General features: G+C 39.8%; 3 protein-coding genes across 3 annotated transcripts; 1 reads left to right on the forward strand and 2 right to left on the reverse strand.

The window, feature by feature from the left end:
• Window positions 1–4,283, reverse strand: tmem86b (transmembrane protein 86B). Its single transcript, XM_086066769.1, has 4 exons — window positions 4,225–4,283; window positions 947–1,045; window positions 602–845; window positions 1–472 (listed from the first exon to the last, which is right to left on the reverse strand). The coding sequence occupies exons 1-4, from the start codon at window positions 4,276–4,278 to the stop codon at window positions 24–26; spliced, it is 846 nt and encodes a 281-aa protein (XP_085922895.1). The 5' UTR covers window positions 4,279–4,283; the 3' UTR covers window positions 1–23.
• aspdh (aspartate dehydrogenase domain containing) lies at window positions 1,766–6,401 on the forward strand. Its single transcript, XM_086066768.1, has 9 exons — window positions 1,766–1,908; window positions 2,456–2,546; window positions 2,621–2,721; window positions 2,791–2,935; window positions 3,034–3,118; window positions 3,303–3,452; window positions 3,578–3,801; window positions 3,882–4,021; window positions 6,262–6,401. The coding sequence occupies exons 3-9, from the start codon at window positions 2,625–2,627 to the stop codon at window positions 6,297–6,299; spliced, it is 879 nt and encodes a 292-aa protein (XP_085922894.1). The 5' UTR covers window positions 1,766–1,908; window positions 2,456–2,546; window positions 2,621–2,624; the 3' UTR covers window positions 6,300–6,401.
• A 26-nt stretch (window positions 6,402–6,427) lies between these two features.
• Window positions 6,428–22,295, reverse strand: gys1 (glycogen synthase 1 (muscle)). The gene is made up of 16 exons (XM_086066767.1): window positions 22,247–22,295; window positions 16,855–16,973; window positions 16,610–16,791; window positions 15,245–15,436; window positions 14,967–15,149; window positions 12,332–12,476; window positions 10,380–10,497; window positions 10,151–10,271; window positions 9,949–10,055; window positions 9,663–9,722; window positions 9,371–9,563; window positions 8,203–8,329; window positions 8,043–8,138; window positions 7,791–7,954; window positions 7,634–7,714; window positions 6,428–7,539 (listed from the first exon to the last, which is right to left on the reverse strand). The coding sequence occupies exons 2-16, from the start codon at window positions 16,970–16,972 to the stop codon at window positions 7,294–7,296; spliced, it is 2,133 nt and encodes a 710-aa protein (XP_085922893.1). The 5' UTR covers window position 16,973; window positions 22,247–22,295; the 3' UTR covers window positions 6,428–7,293.
• Between the last annotated feature and the right edge of the window lie 297 nt (window positions 22,296–22,592).

Raw genomic sequence — 22,592 nt, forward strand, 5'->3', positions numbered from 1 at the left:
AAGGAATGCTGCATGAAAACTGGCTAAGACCGCTTCCATTTTGCAAAGTCGTTTTTGGGTTTCACTGCCACGATGTCCCCAACACTAATTAATAGCTGTGCCAAGTAATATGTCACCATGACAACAGTGGTGCCGTGTTGCACATGTATCACCTTAAACTGCTGCACAGCCAACGCAAGGTCAGACACCATGAAGGACAAACTTCCCAAGAGTGTAAATGTGCGACGGGTTCTAATAGCTAATATCGCCATCAGCGTGATTAAGACGATGTAAACCCCCACAGCGGGAGTTAGGAGCTCTGAATTTGGATCCTTGCGCAAAAATGGAAACAAGTATGTGTAAAAACCTCCTGCAATCACAACCAGGGTCAGATAGAACAGGCCGGTCCATGAGGAAGAGGAATGTGCCTCATAACGAGATGACAGGAAGGTCAGCGAGTAGAATAGGTGAGCCAAAGCAAATGCAGCCATTCCTAAAACACATGAAATACAGTAAGAGGTCCAGAAAGCTGATTTACTTGCAACTATGTTCCCTTGACATTATTTATCATGTAAATGATATTCAAAAATGAAAAGGTAACAATTCTTTAAGTGTTTCTCACCGTGGAGGAAAAACTCAGTCCACACCAGGCAACAGTCGCCCACGGCCGAGAGGACGAGTCCTCCCGCCACACCCAGTAGACTCTGACCTCCTTTCCAACTCAGCACCGCCATAGCCAACAGGAGTGTCGGGGCCGATTTGACAGCCGCCAGCATGATGGACGCTTGGGAGTCTGGAGTCCACACGTAGAAGAACAGGGCTGAGGCCAAAAAGAACGGCGTGAGGGAGAAGAGCAGAGCGCAGGACTGAAAGAGAAGGAAGCAGACACTGCTTGTAATAAAATGGGAACAAATTAAGGACGATACTAACATTTCGAATGATGAAATTCATGTAAATTAGATAATACCGTGTTTCTTCTCTGCCGTCTGTCGTAGGCATCGGTCTCAAGGATGTCCATTGATACACTGAGCAGAGCGCTGCCTCTTGTTCTGCTGCTTTGACTGACCTGCAAAAAAGACAAAAAAGGAATTAAAAAAAGCAAGTCTCCCTGTTGTTCCTGTTAGAATGAAATCTGTGCTGTCTACTGATGTTTCTGAGCCATGAACTTTAGACTGATCCTTGCTGTGTGATTACACCCGGATTATTACCCTTCTCCCTGTTTTGAGTCATTGTGAAAGGAAACTTGACCTTTGACCTGTCCAGGGGAAATACATCGGTGACATCAACACAGTGGAAAGTTCAAGAAACTTGTTAATGTAAAATTGCAAGTTATCACACCTTGGATTTTGGCGTATAAAACAGTAGGAAAAGGGGGAAAATGTATGCACGGCTGCCTCACAGTTCAGAGGTTCTGGGTTTGAATCCAGGCTATGGTATTTCTATATGGAGATTGCATGTTCTCAGCAGCCTGGGTTTTTGCCAGGTCCTCAGGCTTCTTCCCACTCATTCCAACAAAAACATACTTGTTGGGTGAATTGTTGACTCTAAATTGTCTTTAAATGTGTTCATCTCAGTGTGAATGGTCGTTTTGCCAGCGTGAATGCGGACAATAAAGTTCTGCTTGGATGAGTTGGTCCATTTTTGTTAGCAACCCACCGTATGTATGTAGCTAAAATTCTAAATATAATCCAGCCGCAGCCACAAATGGGCGTTCTCGTTTGTAGTGCTTACTTTGTACGCTAGGTGGCAATGCAGAATGCGGAAATTGATTTTAACCTCTGACTCCCTCGTTTTCTGCCAATCACGCCATTCAAGTATTTTAGTAACTGATCAATTGCGATTGTTTTGGGTTAGGGCTTCGCTTTTAGTGACGCCAGTTTGACACTGCAGCTTCAAACGATCGACGCAATGACGTAGCTTTCGTATGACGTAAGCCACACAAGAACTAATCACTAGCACAAAACACCCGTTCATTATTTGTAAAAAATAAATACAGTAATAATAATAATAAAATGCATGTTGATTGTATTTTATATTTAGTTTGTGTGTGCGATTCATCGCCCTGCCGGCTTTTTTATTTATTTTTTTAAACAAATGATATACATTTTCTCATCTTTACCTGCAGTAATGGATTGATTTTAGAGTGTTAAATAAATGTTTCAATCTGTCCATTCTCTACCGATGATAGTTTGGTGACACGTGGGGTTAGATGCTGTGTGCACCCTCGACTGGTCGCCAGTCTAACACAGCGCAAACACAAGTCACACCGCAAGCGCAGGGAGAACAAGTCATGCAAACCCATTCAGAAATTGAGAACCAAGATTTCAACCTAGAAACTTTGACTATGAGGCAGACTGTTTGAAAATGTGTAAAAGAAACAAAAATAAATTTGTCACATTAAGTGAATCAGCTTAAAGAGTGATAATTCCAATTCGGTGACTAAGGAACTAACAATGATTAACTTTGGCCTCTGCAGGTCAAACTTTGTACTATGCGCTCTCCCATATTCCCTTTGTCAGACGTGCTTCATTCAGATTTGGAGACCCAGGAAAAGTGTGGGATTATCGGTGAGTGGAGTAATAACACTGATTGAGGGAGCGCTGATATGAAGTTAAACTTACACATGTGTTTATATACGCAGGTGAATGTTCTGCATCTTTATGAGCCTGTTTGCATCCACTAGGAAAATGGCAACAAGGTCGTCTCCCCTCCGTATCGGAATTGTAGGGTTTGGACATCTAGGTGTGGAATGCTTCACACATCAACACTCACAGTTGAGGAAGCTATAATTCCATTTGTTTTGCTCTGCAGGACAGTACTTGGTGGAGAGAATCATCAAAGATGGCGCCCCTGTTGGCCTAACGTTGGCTTTTGTTTGGAACCGAAATCATGGAAAGCTGAAGGGTTTAGTCCCAGATGACCTTGTATTGACTAATCTGTCTTCCTTCACAAACAGGTGCCAACATGAATATTACAGCAGGAATTAATTAAAAAAAAATATTGTCATCACAGTGTCTTGACATTGTGCAACAAATGCTCTGCAACATTTTCCAGGCCATGTGATGTCATTGTGGAGGTGTGCCATCCTCAGGTGGTGAAAGAATTTGGGGTCCACTTCCTGTCTCACTCAAATGTTATGGTGAGACGTTTCCTTGTAAAACATTTATGTAGTGTATAATATACTGTGTATAGTAGTAGAATATTTAAAAAAAAGTAATTCCATATTACTGTCAGAACACGAAGAAACTGATCTGTTCTGTAGGGGAAATGTATTTATGGCATGTTATTTGGATTAGAATGCTTTGTGTTTCTCCTTCCTGTAGGTTGGTTCCCCTTCGGCCCTAGCTGACCCCGACCTGAATGTGAAACTTCGTCAGGCGGCGCAACTCAATGGAAGAACCCTTTACATCCCCAGTGGTGCGTTTTGGGGAGGTCAAGACATCCAGAGGTTGAACGATAGCGGGGCCTTGCAGGTAAAACTAGATCAGGGGTTCTGAGACTTTTGGGGTGCTGGGACCACTGACCCTCAAGCCAGAGAACCCCTGGATTCCTGTCATGTGATTTTGCGTGTGAGAGTGACCTCTCTGATTGTCTGCAGGGTTTATTCATAAGAATGTCCAAGCATCCGTCCTGCTTCCGGCTGACGGGAGATGTCCTCTCCGAGTGGACAGAGGGGGAAGGCAGACGGCTTTTATTCCGGGGCTCGGTGGCCGAACTGTGTCCCCTCGCTCCCAACAATGTCAACACCATGGCGGCAGCAGCAGTGGCTGCGGGGAAGCTCGGTTTTAACGGCGTTCAGGGAGAAATCGTGTCTGACACGGCGTGAGTCTCCCTCACATCATTTTGAATGGTAAAGCAGACTCACAACCCGTTTCACGTAACCACGATTGTTCTCGCCCCAGGTTGAGTGACTATCATGTGGTGGAGGTGCAGGTGACAGGGCCTGATGGTTTCTCAGTGCACACAGTGAGGAGGAATCCAGCCCGACTCGGCGCCGTAACCGGTAGTGCAACATACAACTCGTTCTGGAATAGCTTGCTTGGTAAGTTGGCAAGTTTCTCAGGGTTCATTGCAAACTTTCGTTTTTGAACAAATAATGGCAGTTGATAGTCACCAAGCGTATACACACGCTACATCAACATTCAACATCAAACTCGGCTTTCATAAAGACAACAATTTGGATCCCAGCTGAAAAATTAGACACACACATGTCATTTGGAGTCGTTACCTGACCAAATAACTTACCTGCATCGTGGCATGCCGAATGGAATCCGCACGTGCTAAATTTTGATTCCGCATGTTGTGACAAGATTCTAGAGTAGTGAACAAATATTACAGGTGTGCTTGTGAGTCACTGTGAATGCATCGTCTGTTGTAAGAAATCAGGGGTGTCCAAACTACAGCTCGGGGGCCATTTGCGGACCACCATCCATTTTTAAGTGACTCACAGCATCTACTAAAAATGACATTGGACATGGCCTGCAAGAAGAAGAAAAAAAAGAGAAAGAGTGTTAAAAAAGGTGCCCTACTACTAATAAATTGGTTTATATACTGTTTGATTAAAAAAAAATATATATATATATATATATATATATATATTGACAATAATATGTTCTATGCTATGGAGGACCCAAAATGCCCAAATCAAAACAAATAAATGACACACACAAAAAAGACTACAAGTGAAAATAAAAACGGATATAAAAAATATAATTCGAAAATTGAAACTTGAAACATATAAAACAGAAATGGAAATAAAAATGGAAATAAAAACAATAACAAATGCTCTCCAATGCAAGCCGGCGAGACTTCCTTGTTGGTCGAGCCGCTTACTCGACCAACGAGAGTCCAATCCAAGACACGCTTAGGACCGCCCCCTCATTTGAATAACCTTTCGTCCTGGTGGTATAGACCAAAATTAAAAAAAAATAAAAAGAGTAAATAAATAAACAAAAGTTAAATTAAAAAACGAATATAAAAAATATAATTCAAAAGTTAAATACAAATGTATTAATTGATGTGTGTATACACACACACACACACACACACACACACACACACACACACACACACACACACATATATATATAGTATATATATAGTTGTTTTTATTTCCATTTATATATATTTTTTAAATTACATTTTTGACTTTTATCTTTTTTATATCCGTTTTTATTTTCACTTTTAGTCATTTCTTTATTTTAAATTTTGGCAGTTTTGGTCCTCCATACTATGCAGCCCCACTAGTCTAAATACGGTATTCTGGTTAATATTGCATTAGTGGAATATGAGTTAAGCAGCAAAATTCTGCAGTTTTATCAATATCAGCCATTTTGCCACTTGCTGTCAAGTGAAAATGACATCACAGTTGCTCAGGGCTCAGGTCGCAACCAATAACAGCTCAACTTCATAAAAACAGGTGAGCTGTGATTGGTCTTTGTCTGAGCCCTGAGCAACAGTGACGTCATATTCAGTCAACAGCAAGTGGCAAAATGCTGTTCAGTGCAGGGGTGGGTCTAGCCTAGTGTGATACAGGGCCAATGGCCACCCTAAAATCTTGAAAAATTCCTTAGCTATTTGCCTTATCGCCTTGAAAAGAAAGCTGTTATGTAGCAGTTAATCTAATTAACTAGAAAATATAAACAATATATAATTGGTTACTTGATCAATATTAGTGTGTTTAATGAAGTTAAAAATCATTTTTAAGTGGCATCCATTCATTTTTCTGTCTGTGGCCCTCAAATGAAAAAGTTTGGACTCCCCAGTAATAAATAGTCATCTAAAGAGCAACTACGTACTTACAAAGACAAAAGGTGTTTTGTTGTTGTTGCCTGGTGCGGCTGGTAAACGACTGTCATTCCTGGTAGCAGAAGAGCTTGTTAAGGCTACTCGTATTGCGAAAAGAGACAATTTTGTCACCCGAGCCTGAGGATAGAAACATGAAACAGAATGTGATGGCGCCTTATTTGCTTTAAGAAACTGAAGGATTTTCTCCATATCTAACATACTGATGCATTTCAATTGCACCAACACCATCTGACAAATGTTATTTCGCCCCAAGTACAAAATCCAGACAAGCAAAGTCAGACATTTTGGTTATGTGGTGCAACGTACAGTAGAGGAGAGTAATAAGCTTTTATATTGGAAAAACCAAGCAGCCTTTACTCATCATCGGAGGGAGGGCCACTGATTTGAAATGATTTAAACAGACATGTTTACAAAGCCTTTAAAAAAAGTCATTATTTAAAAAATAAATATTACTTTGTCATTTATTGTTTTCAGTCTGCAAAGGTCACGGGGGCCGAGTTTATTTGTGCTGAACCATCTAATGCCCCTGGAGGACATCCAGCAAACCGAGGTGAACATGTTATTGTCCTGTCGACAACAAATGTGGCACAATAAAACACTTGCAAGCAAATAAAGAGTGAGCAATTATTGTTTGTAAACCTTTGACAGGTCCTTTATATTGAATCTTTATTATGTTTATATGGTGCAAGATTGGAAGAAATGATAAAACTCTCACAGGGAGTAAACATACATCTTGCAAAATGCCTTTCCTTCTTCCATTTCCTATTCTAGGCTCATTTCACACATGCAAACACATTTGCAATCACTAAGACACGTTCACATATATTTTTAATTTTTTTCCTTTACTCCCCTCAATAATAAATTACTCGTCAACACACAGGTAGAGAAGCGGGAGCGTGAGGCGGTTCACAGTAATCATAGCAGATAACTTCATAAGGCTTGGCAGTAAAATTCAAAACACAAAAAGGCCGAAGAGCTTTTTGGTGCTATTGTTGTTTAGCGTAAGAGTATTTTCAACATTTGTTTTCCGTTTTGTTTTTTAGGAAACAAGGCATTTGTAAGATAGAAAAAGTGCTACATTTGAGTGTGAATGGTTTTACTGGCTACTGGCAGAAAACCAAGTCTGTTTTCCAATTCGGAAAAAAGAGGGTACTGCCTTCAAGTAGAAAGATGACAAGACAGTAAAAATGAAGATGATTGAGTTTTTTTCTGCTCTATTAAAATAAAACCTAGAGAATCCTTAAAGTTATTTTAACTTATTAGTCTAGTGTTAGTAAAATACAGCATTTGTGACATTTTCATTGTGTGTGTGTGCTGCTAATCTTTCAAAACAAACCACTTATAACACTGCTGGTTAACTGGCAGGGAAGACATAGATTCACATCAATCCTGTGTTAAATTATTTTCTAAATACATAGATATAATTAGTTCTCGAAACGCATGGTGATTAGTAGTCATCCAAAAATCTCCCAAGCGACATTTAGCATATTCTCGCTTGCTTCTGCGTCAGATTTTCTCGCTTGCGACCTCGTTGCCGTCCCCGTTGGCCTTGTAGACAGCGGAAATCTTGTTTTTGAACGGCAACGTGAAGGGCTGGCGAATGTTCACTCGGTCCTTTTCGGCCTCCAGATCTTCGTCGTAGCGTTCGTCTTCGTCATTGTCCTCGACGTCGCTGTGGTGGGGGGAGGAGTGACGGGAGAGGGAAGGAGACGGCGGCACGGAGGCGGGACGGGGGTAGCGGAAGCCTGACGTCTGAGGGGGAAACAGACAGGAGAGGTTCAGCACACTGGATATAGGAAGGGATTGTCTTCTAAAATTTAATTAAGAATGAATCAAGTCAACTTACTGAGGTGGGATCATGAGGTTCGTACAGGAAGGTGTCAGGGAAAGCCTTAGCCAGGGCCATGTGACGTGCAGCTACATAATACTATAAAGAAATACAGAATTGGCTTCAAAATGATCACAGGATCAAAACGAATCACGCGCCCTATCTGAACTCGTACCCTGCCGAGGTATCTCCAGTCCAGGAGGTCACTTAGGCGCTCCGTGCGGTTCCTCTGGATGATCCTCTGGCGCCGGCTCTGCTTGCAGAACTGGAACAGGAAGGAAGTGAGCTGGTTACACGACTCGTCCACCCCTCGGAACCGCCGGTCCAGGATGTAAATCCCTGCAAAGGTAAAAGGTGTAAGAGGGCGCACACCTCGCACCTTGTTTTGAATCATTCCCATGCTGAAATCCAAAGAAGAAAAACCCACCATATGCTGAGGGATCTGCTATGTGCTCCTCCATGAAACAACCAAAGCCTGACAGGTTTGTTGAGATGGAGGGAATTCCCATGACCGTGCACTCGGCTGAAAATGACATCATAGACTGTAGTTGACTTTCATTCGTCTTGTTAGCGTGCAAGGGTCAAACCTGGTGTGTAGCCCCAAGGTTCATAGTATGAGGGGAAGACACCCAGATGGCAACCTCTTACAAACTCCTCGTAGTCCATTGGAAGCAGAGGAGAAGTGGAGGACAGGAACTCGGGATGGAATATAATCTGCATGGAAACACAAAATAGGCATTAAGATTTTAAACTATAAGCAAGCAGGAGACCTAAATGGCTTGTGTGCTAAACACAGACTTCATTGAAAGTTGGATTTAACGAACTTAAAGGGGAAGTCAACCTTAAACATTTCTTGACAATAATATATGTGACCTTACTAGTCTAAACATGACATCCTGATTAATATTACATTTCTGGAGTTATGAAGCAAAATCCAGCCATTTTTATCCATCTCAGGGGGCAGCCATTTTGCCACGTACTGTTGACTCAAAATGACATCACTGTTGCTCAGGGCTCAGGTTAATGCCCAATCACGGTTCAGCTTGCAAACATCACATGACCCAACTCAGAAAACAGGTCAGCCGTGGTTGGTCATTACCTGCGCCCTCAACTACTGGACGCCATTTTCAGTCGACAGCAAGTGGCAAAATGGCAGCCCCCTGAATTTTTTTTTTTTTTTTTTAACTAGTGGATTTTTCAGCTTTATTCATATTCCACAAACATAATATTAATCAAAATGCCATGTTTAGATTCGTGGAGGTGCATACAACCTATTATTGTAAAGAAATTGTAAAATTTTAGACAGTACAGTTCTACATTATTAGACCAACACAACTCCCGCAGTAATGAGCACAACTCGAATGGACTAACTAAATCACAGACGCAGCATAACCAGGATAAACATCCGTCACACCTTTTTGATTGTAAAATTTGTTTGGCCGCAGTTCAAGCCCTGTCCTGTAGGTGACAGTAGTTTACATCACAAAGTGGATGCCGTGCTGGGTCACTGAACGGGTTCTTAAACAATTTCTATATAAAGTGTAAAAACAGGTATTTAATCAGCGAATCAAACATGACCTCTCAGTGCAGTGTACTTGATGGAGGACATTAAAAGACCACCTCTCTGACCAAATCTATTGGATTATTGTCTTTTGTAGCATCATAATTTATACAAACTGCTCACATATGTACTGTGCAGGTGTTCCTAATGATATGTTAGATTACGTCAATGTGGCTGATGTCAAGTAAACATACCTTGACACGGTCAGCAGAGCTGTTGAAAAGGCCGATGCGGCGCACAGAGTTGAGAATGGCGTCGTTGCTGTCCTCCAGCATGTTATGAGTGCAGACCGGAGGCTGGCACTGCCTTTGAGTGGCGAAGATGGCGCGCTTCATTATGGTGAAGTCTTCTTTGTCCAGCATCTTGGACACATCTGGCAGCTGTCCACTAATGAAAACGCACAATAACTTACAAAAAGTCATCTCGGAAATACACAACACGGATATTATGTTACAAGATACGAAAACGTGAAAGAGGCCAACTTACACAAGCAGAGACTCATAAAGTTTTTTCCCGAAGCGCTCCTTTACCGTTTGAGCTGTGTCCCTGTCAGTGAAAAGAACAAGACAAGCAATTAGACTATCTTAAAAGCACATCCACAAATAGTGCGTGCGGTATAGCGAAAACTACCCTTAACGTTATAGTTTTAACAGCTAGATTTAAATAAACAATATGGGCATGTATTCAAATAGCTTAATTTATTCATCAATCCCCATTTTGTAAGTGCAATGGCCTAGTGTCCCAATACTTTTGCCCATACAGTCATCCTCACCACAGTTGCTTCCTGACCGCTTGACCCTTTAAGGTCTCCACATTGAAATTGTTCGTCCGAGCCGGCATGATGAAAAATGCAATGACGGTCACGTCGCTGTGATTGACCTGCCAGAAAAATGGCAAACATACGCATTTGTTTCTTATTGAGAGATGAATAAATTAGCATGCCGCCCAATACAAGGCACCAAACACACACTTACTCTTAGCAGATAGTTGAGTCTGGCCAAAGACTCCAAGAAGATGTCAGCTCCTTTGTTGGAGAATTCATATCTTCCGGCAATGAAGAGGAACAAACACTTGTCCAGGTTGAAGTCGAGGTGCCTGGCGGCCATGACAAACCAATAAACGCCAGTCACATGACTTCCATAGATCACTGCGCAACACGGGCTTTCACAATGGCAGAAGCAGAATTATAATAACTCGACTGACCCGTAAAAGTGTCCCCTGACAAACTCCTGAATCCGATTCTTGCTCTGCGCGTGGAGGTTCTGAAACTCATGCACAGCTGAGAACTTCTTTACGTTGAGTCCGTTGGGCGTGACGATGTCTGAGTGGGATGTGAGGAATACATTACGTAAGGCAACATACACAGTGGCTGTGTCCGAATGTCCACCCTTATCCCCTAACCCAGGGGTGTGAAATTCATATTAGCTCAGGGGCTACGTGGAGGAAAATATATTACCAAGCCGGACCGGTAAAATCATGGCGTATAACTCCAAACACAATTTTTTGCTATTTGCAGGCCAACCCTAAATAGCAAGGCTCAACTGTAAATATATCGTTCCCAAAATAAATAACACAAACAAAAAAATGGAAAGCGGCAACACTTTGCCCATATGAGTTCTGTGTGTGTTATATCTACCTGTTTTGCATCGATATTGTTCCCAGAATGCATTGTGTGGCATAGTTCTTGAAGTTATGACGTTAATCCTTCGTCAGATGTGTTTGGGTTACCAGTAGTTGAATTTGTGTCGTATGTAGCACATTTATGTTTGTTTTATTTTTCTAATTTTAAATAAACCGTAACTTGTAGGTTGTGTGTAAAATAATGACATCCGGGGCAATTTTGTGGAAGGATTGCTTGCAAAATTGTGGTTGGCAGTCGGACAGCCAACTCACGACACACCGGCCGGCGCATAAATCTCTGATTATTTATTGGGAATGAAAATGTTTTAAAATTGTACTCTAGTTCCTTTGTTGTACATATTTTCAACTAAAACTAATTATTTCCGTAGTATACATTTAATGCATCGCTTTGATTCTCGCGCCATGTTTTTTTCATACTCGCAATGCATTGTGGTCTATATCAACCCGTAACATCGTTGTTCACTACTTTTCAGAGTGCATTGTGGGTAATTTTGAGTGCCCTTCATTTTCGCTCCCTGGACATTCATCCTCATTTTTTGTGCCTCCACTATATTGCGGATTGTCGTTTTTTTTTTCTACAGAGGCCAGTACCAGCTTTTACAATTATTTTATTCTCTATTTTCATGTTGCTGCTCCATGTATGTTAAAGTTATAGTTGCTTAACTCTTTGACCGCCAAAAACGTTTAATGACGTATGCTAAAATCCTAATGAATGCCGCCAATAAAGTCAATTGACGTCAACTATGTTTTTTTCTCAATGAGCAGTGCAACGTCTTGTGCAGCACTGCCTTGTCATTGGGGTTGTAAAATCCCAAAACAGCCACTAACTATGGCCAGCAGATGGCAGCATTGTATCTCTTTTCAATGGGCTCACGGTGTATGGAATTACAATGAAACATGACGAATCTGATGAAATAGAATGTTTTCAAGGATGACGCGAATGATCAAAGCCTTTGTCACATTCAATCTAATTCACAGAGCGTCACTAAACAAAAAATATTAGTGTCAAAGTCACTGTTGTGGAGAAAATGTATCTTTTCACAAAAAGCTCGTTTTCTCGTCTTTTCAATCTTCTCTCAATGTCACTCAAATGACCTATTTTCAAATGGTAATTACAAAAGAACGGCATAAGGTAGAAACATAATTTTTTTTCTAATGAAAGAATGGAACGCGATTTTCCATTTGGTACCCACCATGTATATGTAGTCAAAACACACAATATTCTGTTTGCCTTGAAAGATGAGTTAAAATACTCGGCTGGCATTGTCGGGGTTGATTTTTGGATAACGTTTGGCAGTCAAAGAGTTAAAGATGACATTGATGATCATTTCACTGGCCCAAGAGGCACAACATATTCCTCCTCAATCTGCCTGGGTGACCAATAAAAAGAAGCAAAGCAGTCCAATTTCATTTCACACAACTTGACGTTAATCGCATGTAGTTCATCGTACTGGTTGGTGGTTCTCTAAATGTATGTTTCTAAATAAGAACTACACTTAACCCATCGCACACACCTGGTTTCCTTTTGAGCAGGCTTTCGGCCTCAATGGCTGTGATCTGGGACACCGTGGTGAAGACGTGAGCGCAGTGGGCAGCCGCTCGCTCCAAGCAGTAGCGGTGGTAGATCTGTCTGTCGCCTGCTTCCTTATCCACGTTGAACTGAGACACAGACAGTTGCGCACGCACACGCGTCAGTAAGAAAGAGACCCTGACAGAATGCTTTTTTTCTTATTGTCTAGCTGTCAAAGATTAATTTCACAAAAAAACGATTGACATTTAAAAAGCAAGCGTGTCGGGTTGACTGAAGACTCTAAAGGGTGCTTGGGTGCGAATGCGCATGGTTGGTTGTTGTGGTTGTTCTCAGCATGCTTGGAGGACATATTGAAAGTGAAATCAATGGTTTTGTCCACACTCATATCCACATATACATAATGACCATTGTAAAATGCTGTTAAAAAAAATCCTACTTGATGAACCTCGGTTTTATTTGAAATGTTTTCCCATATTTATGTCATCATAAAGTAGTAGCTTTATATTAACTCATTCACTGCCATTGACGGCTATAGACGTTTCTATTAGTTTCACATTTTTCCCACTTTTGTTAAAGAGTATGAAAACCTAGAAAAAAATGTATTGTACATTTAGAACAGATATAAAATGTGCGATTAATCGTGAGTTATGTGAATAATTACAATAAAAAAAATCGCCTGATGCCCCTAATTAAAAAAAAGAAGAAAATATTATTAAAAATTAGGGGGATCGGGCAATTACATTTTTTTTAATTGTAATTAATCGCATGACTAGTTAAAAAAAAGTGAAATGTGAAACTAATAACAATAGTTCAAATGAATTTTTGACGTCTATAGCCGTCAATGGCAGTGAATGAGTTAATTGGTGGACTGCAAATAAATCATTGTCTGACGTAACATGATTTGAAAATAATCTTTGGTCAGTTATTCTACACTTGAAATCAATTTTAAAGTCTCCCATAGCACATGTTAGATTATTTTCTCGCTCTGATAATTTTAGTGTTATTTCCCTTCAATCTATGAAGCCTAGAGGGGGATACCTTTGTGTACACTAGCAATTATCTTGTTTGCTCTCTGTAACAACATGCACCATCTGTTGGGCAATTACCTTTCATGCACAAGAAATGTATTTGTTATCTGAACTGAACCCAAACAATACTTTAAACCACAGGTCCACAAACATAAAGACCTCGACGGCCAACTCATTCATAAATGGCTGCACAGAAAGAAAGAGCAAAACATATTTTATTGACCCGTTTATTCTGAAAGTCAGGCGCAACAGCCTGTACCTCTGGAAACTTGTCCAACCACTCATCTCAGTCATGTGATGTAGTAATAAGAAGTAACCTCAAATTAATTTTTTTAGTTATTATTTGGATAGTATCTTGGGAAAAGGGGGAAACTAATGCAACAGTAGAAGAACCTACAACTTCCAAGAAAAAGAAAGTTGCATCTAAGGAACAATATTAGCCGTCATATGGGTTTATCGCCACACGTGATTCTCATTCACCAACCCTGCTCTATGTCAAATGTGGCGATAGGCTTGGAAATGACTACAACAACTACATTCAGCATAATGGCAAGTTGTATTTTCATATTGATAACTTTGGATTTCTTTCTCTGCTGGTTCTTCAAAATGTCTTTACGTGAAACCGGCCCACGTTGTGGAACATTGCTGTAAGTGTAGTACAATAGCATTAGCGCTGCGTGGGCTTTCTAGTGGTATGCAAAAGAATCACTGAAAAAAGTACATTTTAAAACATGAAATATAATCAATAGGGGTGTTAGAAAAAATCGATTCGGCAATATATCGCCATATTACAGCGCGCAATTCTCAAATCGATTCAATATGCGGCTGAATCGATTTTTAAACATTATTTTTTTATGGGAATATTCAACAAAACGTCTAATTTAGGGTTAGGATTTACACGTTAAGCATGGAAGAATGTTATATGAATGGAACATTAAGCGTTAATATTTGATTTCAGTGCTGTTCAAACATGAAACAGACTGCAACCTGAATTTTCAGATAAATAAATTTTCATACAAATCTTACAAGTTTATTGATTAGTATTTTAAAAATTTGAGTTTTAAATGTTTTTCTCTCGCAATAATCACTTCGTATCGGGATTAATCGGTATCGAATCGTGACCTATGAATTGTGATACGAATCGAAAGGTACTAGGCAATTCGCACCCCTAATAATCAAACATATTACATTGAAGTTTGTACTTTTTATTTAAGTTAGTAATTTTTTTAAGGACACTTTAGTTGTAGTTTAACTTTTAAGTACTATACAATCTATTTGCTTTTAATCTTTAACAGCAGTTTGTTATCAAGCATTTAAGTAAGATTTTTATGTGCCATTCATTTTAATTAAATTATTTAAGCTTTTTTTCCCCCCTCTTCCAGTAGTTCAGCGCAGTGTTATTGTTCAATGTGTACATTTAGTGGCTTACAATAAATATACTTTTTAGGACTAAATCCTGGCCATTATGTTAGTACTTGAGAGCTAACAATTTGTTATTATTGTTCAAAGTTTGAGAACCACCTCTGGCCATATCTCTCATCCCCTTCTGTGTCAATGAAGATTCAAACGTGAACACGCTCAAACACAAACCTCCGAGAGTCTGTTGTAGAAGTCGACATTTCCGGCGCACAGGTAGCGTCCCAGCAGCGTGGCGTGCGTGGTGAAGATGGTCGCTATGGGCAACTGCCTGTGTCTACACAAAACCAAGCCCAGGCCGGCCAACCACTCGTGGAAATGGGCCACCACGTGAGGAGCCTCACACTGGGCCGCATACTGCAGAGTAGGGCCGTGCACACATGCGTTAACGAGGTTCACTTTGTGACGACTTGTCAAATGTTGATGCGGGGAGCGTAGCGGGACTCTCTGACCTCTCCTAGGAGCCAGACGGTCAGAAAGCCAAATAGCACGGCATCGTTGGCCTCGCGGTCGAACCACGGAACGCCGATGTCACAGAGCTCCCACAGCTCGCTCTTCCAGGTGTCCAGAGACCAAGCAGTGAAGGCCACGTCGATGAGAACCACGTAGGGGCTCCCCTCGATCAGCCAGCGACCGAAGTACACCTGCCAAAAGTAAATGTGCTAAGTGGGACATTTACTTAAGAGTTTCATTTGTACCGTGACTTAGCTTGTAACTCAAATTACACATACCGTTGTGCCTTAACTCGACTTAAAAGTGTTTCAAGATACAAGCCATCCTACGGATGACTTTTTTTTTGCTTTGACCTTACGAGTATAAACTTGAGATACCAGCGCTGTATGGGGGCAGTCAACTAAATTCACTTCGCAACAAGCATCAATTCAGCAAATATTTAAAAATGAATCAACCAAGAGGTTCTACGCTGGTGAAGAGCGCTCCCAGTTGAAGTTTGCCGTCAAATTAAACATAAAACAACGACAATTACACGTTGTGTATTTCAAACAACCACACAGCTGTGCATCTGCTTAGCATAATGCTAACAAACAATGACATGCTAACGGTTAGCATTGATAATTGTGGTTTCATTTTTTGTATATGTACAGTATATATTATTTATTTATGTGTTTATTTATACAGTGTCTAGATAAGTCCAGTGTTTACAAAGTACAGTCCGCTTGTTTACATCTCATTGTTTTATGAAACATGACAAATTCAAGTGAATCCAGCCACAGATTTGTTTGCATTATTGTTGTCATCTGATTGATGACGTACTGACGCATGTTTATGCCATTTTGGGGTATCATTTTGTGAAGTCAATGAATTCTGCAGTAGTGTAGTGAAAGACTGCAAGTCAAAGTGGTTCATAAGTTAGCATCTGTAAATGGCAGTGAAAGAGTTAAATGTCATGCCTTTTCACTGGCAAAAAAAAATGAAGGGAAACCTCGCCCTCACTTGCAATGTTAAAGCTCTTCTTCCTTGGTCTTTGTCACACCCTCCAAAATGTTTGGTGGAAAACAGTTTGGTCCTTCTTTTTGCTATAGTCGCATGTTACTCTAATACTAGTGTGGCTCAAACTAGTAGAGACAAATGTGTGTGTGTGTGTGTGTGTGTGTGTGTGTGTGTGTGTTGGAGTAAAGGGAACTTCATACAACCTCTAACCTTTGCAAGGAAATGTCACGAGAGTTTTGAAGTATGATCTGGCCGCGCACTCCCACTATAGTGAGTGAGTGGGCCTGTTCTCTAGCGGGACATTCAGTTCTAAATCTGGCATGTGTGCGTGTGTGTGTGTTTGTTGTGCATGTGTGGTGATACTTCACCTTACACCCACTGGAGTTCATCTTGTCAATGGTCCTCTTGAGCGCCGGGTTTGTGGGCTCGATGAGCTCCACCTGCGTGCGCACGTTGCTCTCCACGTAAGGGCCCACCAGGAAGTAGTTCTCCCCCCATTCCTCCGACGTCAGGCGCGCTTTGGTCTGGATGACTGTGTAGATGCCTCCGACTGCACGCACGCCGCGCCAAAAGATGGAACGTCAGCGTCCCCACAATCACACCAAATGCTTACCTTTGTTGGCGACCTCCCAGGCAATTTCGAAAAGGACGGCGTCCTCCAAATCAAAATCCTCGTCCCACTCCTCCAGCCCAGGCAGGGACGTGACGGACAAGCTGCGAGCCAGCGGCATACTGGGAAAACACAAAACACCACAGCACAGATAAGTCGTGTCTAATAGGGCTGAACAATTCATCAGATTCATCAACACTGCAATGTAGCAGAAAGCAATGTTTAAAATGTAAAGGCTTCATATAAGACCAAACATTCATTTGTAGAGATGGGTGAGTACTAGTGATACTAGATATCGGAATCAGTGTCGATACCAGCCTTATTTTTAGGGGTATCAGTACTCGCGAAGGTTGCCAATACTGCCATTTTAAGATTGGTAACTAGAAATTTGAATAATAGAAAATTGCCATAAATTTCATTCAATTTTAAGGAAAATGCTATATTGAGATATACAGGTCTTCATAATCATCTATCACTGTTTGGGGGAAATTTTATATATCAAAAGTAGGGGTGTGAATTGCCTAGTACCTGGCGATTCGATTCGTATCACGATTGATAGGTCACGATTCGATAGCGATTAATCCCGATGCAAATCTATAAATTGATTATTGCGATTTTTTTAAACTCATATTTAGAAGATATTAATCAGTAAACTTGTACATGTATACTGTAAGATTTGTATGAAAATGTATTTATTTATCTGAAAATTCAGGCTTACAACTGAGCCACTGCATTTAACAAACAGGTTGCAGTCTGTTTCATGTTTGAAGAGCACTGAAATCAAATATTAAGGCTTAATGTTCCATTAATATAACATTCTTCCATGGTTAATGGGTGAATACTAACCCTAAGTAAGTTTTGTTGAATATTCCCATAAAAAATGTATGTTTAAAAATCAATTCGGCCGCATATCGAATCGATTCGAGAATTGCGCGCTGTAATATGGCGATATATTGCCGAATCGATTTTTTCTAACACCCCAAATCAAAAGTACTAGTGGTATCTGTACTTGGTATCGGTATCAGTGACTACTCAAGAGTTGAGTGCTCGTACTGGTATCAGTTTTCAAAAAAAGTGGTAATAAACATCCCTAATTTTCTTGCAATACTGTGCAGAATTATTTATTGCTTGCGTTTGCTGGAACAAATAAATGGGAAGAGGATCATAAAAAATAAGTTTAATTCATTTAATCGAATCAAATAAATGTTCCTTTTTATAGCCTGAAATTGATTCATAAAACCATAAATAGATCAGTTTAATAAATTCATGTGAAAATACAATTTTAATTAAAGTGAAAAAAGAATTTAAGGCTTAAATGCTTTTTTTGTCATCTTATTTTTTTCTTTTATATAACATAACAAAAATTGGTTCTGCACAAAACCCTTAACTGAATTGAAAATCAGTGAATCAAATCGATTGAGTGAATTTTAATTGATACCCAGTCCTACCGCATACTAAATTAAAATCACAATATTGAGGGGAGACGGTGAATGACAATTTGACTATTATTCAAAATCGTTTAGGCTGCCCTAGAGTCTATTCACACTCACATGGAGTGGTGGGAAGTAATGAAGTACATTTCATTACAGTGCTTAAAGTACAATTTGAATATTCAGTACTCGATATTATAAGTATATTACAATACTCAGCATTATAGTATTTGTGGAGTATTTAATTTCCTGATGACATTTTAACTACTTTTATTATATTTGAACATAGAACATTGTACTTTCTACTCCTTACATCATTAAAATAGGCTTGTTTCAGGGGTTTTCACTTTCACAGAATACGACACGATTTATATGGAATTTTATGTTTTTAAAGATGTGAATGAAGACTTTAATGGATTGATAAGGAGCAAAATGTCAATTTTTGTACTCAAGTATTTTTTAGACTTTAGGTTTTCATTCATTTAAGTACAAAAGGTGAGTCAGTACCTTTTTTTTTTTTTTACACACACACACACACACAAGTGTATGAGCACTTCTGCCACCTCTGACGGTTTCTTCTACACTTGACTTTGACAAACTGTATATTAACTCCACGTTGCACAGGAAACACCCAATGTCAGCCAATAACTGCCAGCAGTATCTTCTTGCATGAGCGAGAGTATATAGATTGCTCAAATGAGGTTTGTGCAAGGTGCTTTTGAAAGTCCATCCGTGCTAATTGATGACACACCGAGTTTGCATGTGAGAGAGGAAATGTTTGTCAAGAGATAATAACGCCAAGCTGTCATTGCCCTTGAGGGTTTACCTCAACTGACAGAAACGATCTTCAGTCAATACTTGTGAGAAAGAATTGGAATCCTCCAGTTGGTGAATGATTGGCAGCATGGGCAGCACATCGTGTGTCCAATGGATTACATTCAAAGCTATATACCTTATCACTCAGTCTCATTCCAAAGATATTAAATCTTAATTCTGTCTACATGAGCTGTCATGCCACGTGTAGCACGTACCCCAAAACAAAAACAAAAAAGACTTTGGTGGCAGTAGCGGAAATTGAGTATTTGAAGGTGTCCAATTTTGGCCCATTTTTGCACATTTACAGGGGTCTATTGCCCCCTTGGTCCAAGACGGTTAACCCTATTGACTTCAAACTTGGGCTGTACCATCTCAACCTGGGACAACATCAGGGGGAAAACAAATCTTAAGTTTTCAACACACTATAGAGTTTCAAACTTCCGTCTTAACAAAGCATTCCAGTTTGTACAAATCCTTAGAGCTACGAAAATTTGGAGACATATGTAATAGCCAATGATGTATATATATATATAAGTTAAACCTAACAGGAAGTCCACAATTTTGAATTAACTTTGGAATTTGCCACCATTTTTTTGGGGCCTTTAGTAGAGCTCATATTTGAGCTAATCCTACAGAATTTATCTGTTCGTCTTCAAACTTGCTGTGTTTCATATTGACTCATTCACTGCCATTGACGGCTATAGACGTAAAAAAAATCCTTTTAACTATTTCTATTAGTTTAACATTTTTCCCCACTTTTGTTAACAAGAGTATGAAAACCTAGAATTTTTTTATTGTACATTTAGAACAGATATAAAATGTATCATTAATTGTGAGTTAACTAGTGAAGTTATGCGAATAATTATGATTAAAAAAAGAATATCGCCTGACGCCCCTAATTTTTAATAATATTATTTTTTTTAAGAAAAGAAAAGATAATAAAACATTTAAAAAATAATAATTAAAATTACTTTTAAAAAAAAGAAGAAGAACAAAAGATTATTAAAAATGAGGGGCGTCAGGCGATTATTTTTTTTTCGTAATTAATCTAATGACATTCACTAGTTAACTCACGATTAATCACACATTTTATATCTGTTCTAAATGTACAATAATTTTTTTGTTTTTTAGGTTTTCATACTCTTGTTAACAAAAGTGGGAAAAGTGTTCAACTAATAGAAATAGTTCAAATGAATTTTTGACGTCTATAGCCGTCAATGGCAGTGAATGAGTTAAGCTGTTTGAAATGAAAACTTATCAAAAACTTTTTATTTTGTTGCATGCCGTTGCCGTGGCGATGCATTGTTTGCACACAAAAAAAGTATGCTGTTTTTGAGGGTCTAAACATGGGCGAAAACTCATGAAAGATTTGCACGCACATCAGACCTGGCATGAGCGTCAATATTTTAGACATTTCTTGTGCAATTTTCAAAAAATGCCTTAAAACCCTAAGACCTAGAAAAAAAGTATTCTGTAGTCATATGCTAAACCTAGGGGAAGTCCTGCATTTTGAATTTATTTTGAGAATTGCGCACCAATTTGCCCTTTTACAGAGGTCACATTTGAATGAATACCCATGAAACATTGCCCTCGCCCTCGTTGTTTAAATTGCGCATCCTCTTGTAGTTCATTCCATCACGATAGCCTTGCTGAAACAACAAATGCAACAGTAGCCTAAGACGATTGCACTGTGCTCTACGCGGAAAGTTAGTGCATATCGGACTAAAGGTAAAAGCTCAGCCACAGTTTGTTTTCCCCATAGAGTTCATTGCGCAATTTAGGGCCACCATTGTGTCTGTGTGTGCATGTTTGAGCGTGAGAGAGTCTTTTATAGAGCTACTTGGGAAGGCAGCCAGAAGAAGCCCTTTGACCATCTCAGACAGATTGTATTGAGTGCAATAGTGCAAACACATACACATGGTGTGCTCCAACCCCCACCCCAACAGTCCTTTTCTAGGGTTCTTTTGAATGACAAAGAAAAGCTAGATATACCTAACTGGGTTCTACACTCTAAATATAAACCATTGTTTTTGTTTTGAGCCCTTATCAAGTATAAACTTGATCTACTTTTATTGACATGACAAATGTGAAATACTCCTAATGTGAAATTGGGACATGTTTGGCATAAACAAATGGGTAGTCTTGGAGCTGAAATCAGCCCGCTATGAGGCAGCACTAAACAAAGAAACACATGAGCAAACAGGCTTGATGTAGTCCAGGTGTTGTTGAACATGATCTCTTACAAACTTACTTTTAAATAGATGTTGCCAGTCTCCTTTAGAGTCACATTAGTGAGGATGTGGGAGGGGAGGGGAGGGGTATATATTTAAAAGGTAACCGATACAATGGTACCACTTCATACAGAAATGGGGGTACACTGGGACTTCATTGACGCCACCGCATGGGCAACGTTTCATAATCAATGCCCTGCTTTTGAATAAAGGGATGGAAATGAAAACATGTTTTTATCGATTCATTGATTATTTGAGTCTTAAAATACTTGTTGTTGCAGCACTAACCTGAATCATATTCAATTTCCTTCCATTTAAAATGTCACATTTTTTAAATAAAGGTATAGGAATTAAATATGTTTTTTTTCCAGATACCTTGATTACTCCAAATAATCCATAGTTAAATCTATCAAAAATAATCATTTTTTTTGCATGCTGCAGCCTAAATATGTTTAGCTGTCAGGGTGAAACTACCACAATGACAAGCTTTTAAATCAGCAATGTTTTTAAGAGTGCTTAGGATACCCCCTCTGAAACGCTCAAATGAACCACAACTACCAACACCATCATCATCATCATCATCACTCATCATCATGCCCTTGTCCACTTGTTGTCCACTAGTTTCATTACAGAGAACATATATCGCCTACAAGCAGTAACAATGAAAATATAGCTATGCTTGCACACCCACCATATAAATACAAGCACAGAACTCAAGCACCAGTCTTGTCAGCACTGACATGCAAGTATGCACGAATAAAAAGCGCCTTTAATGGTGCAAACGCGACTACTCTCGCCGATTGCAACCCGGCTGCGGAAACACGCAAAGGACACCGCGCATTTGACACACACCAGCTTTGGACGAAAAAGTATGTCACTGTCGTTCATTTGCGAATAAGAACGTGGACATATACTTACCCTTCGGCTTGAACTTCAAGTGGTCGGGCCACACATTGCCAGCTGTCGCAGTCAATCGGAGGGGGGAAAACAGTGGGGAAAGGGGGCGTTAGCTTTTGTTAAATGTCATCCACTTACATTGGCTACGTGCGTTGGAACTCTCACGTCAAGGATGGGGAGTGCGTGCAGACCATGGTCAGTGGAGCTCTACCGGAAATACGTCACCTCCAATTCCGTATTACTACTTAAACGTAACTATAACACTAAACATAACCATAATCTTAACTTAAACTAACGTTAAGTAGTAATATTTGTATTTTTGAGTAGATTTCGCTGTTTTAACTAAGACGACTGTTGGCGCCTTCGT

Source organism: Leptonotus elevatus, chromosome 1 (assembly GCF_054856555.1).
Source record: "Leptonotus elevatus isolate MCC_2025b chromosome 1, RoL_Lele_1.0, whole genome shotgun sequence".
NCBI classification, from domain to species: Eukaryota; Metazoa; Chordata; class Actinopteri; order Syngnathiformes; family Syngnathidae; genus Leptonotus; species Leptonotus elevatus.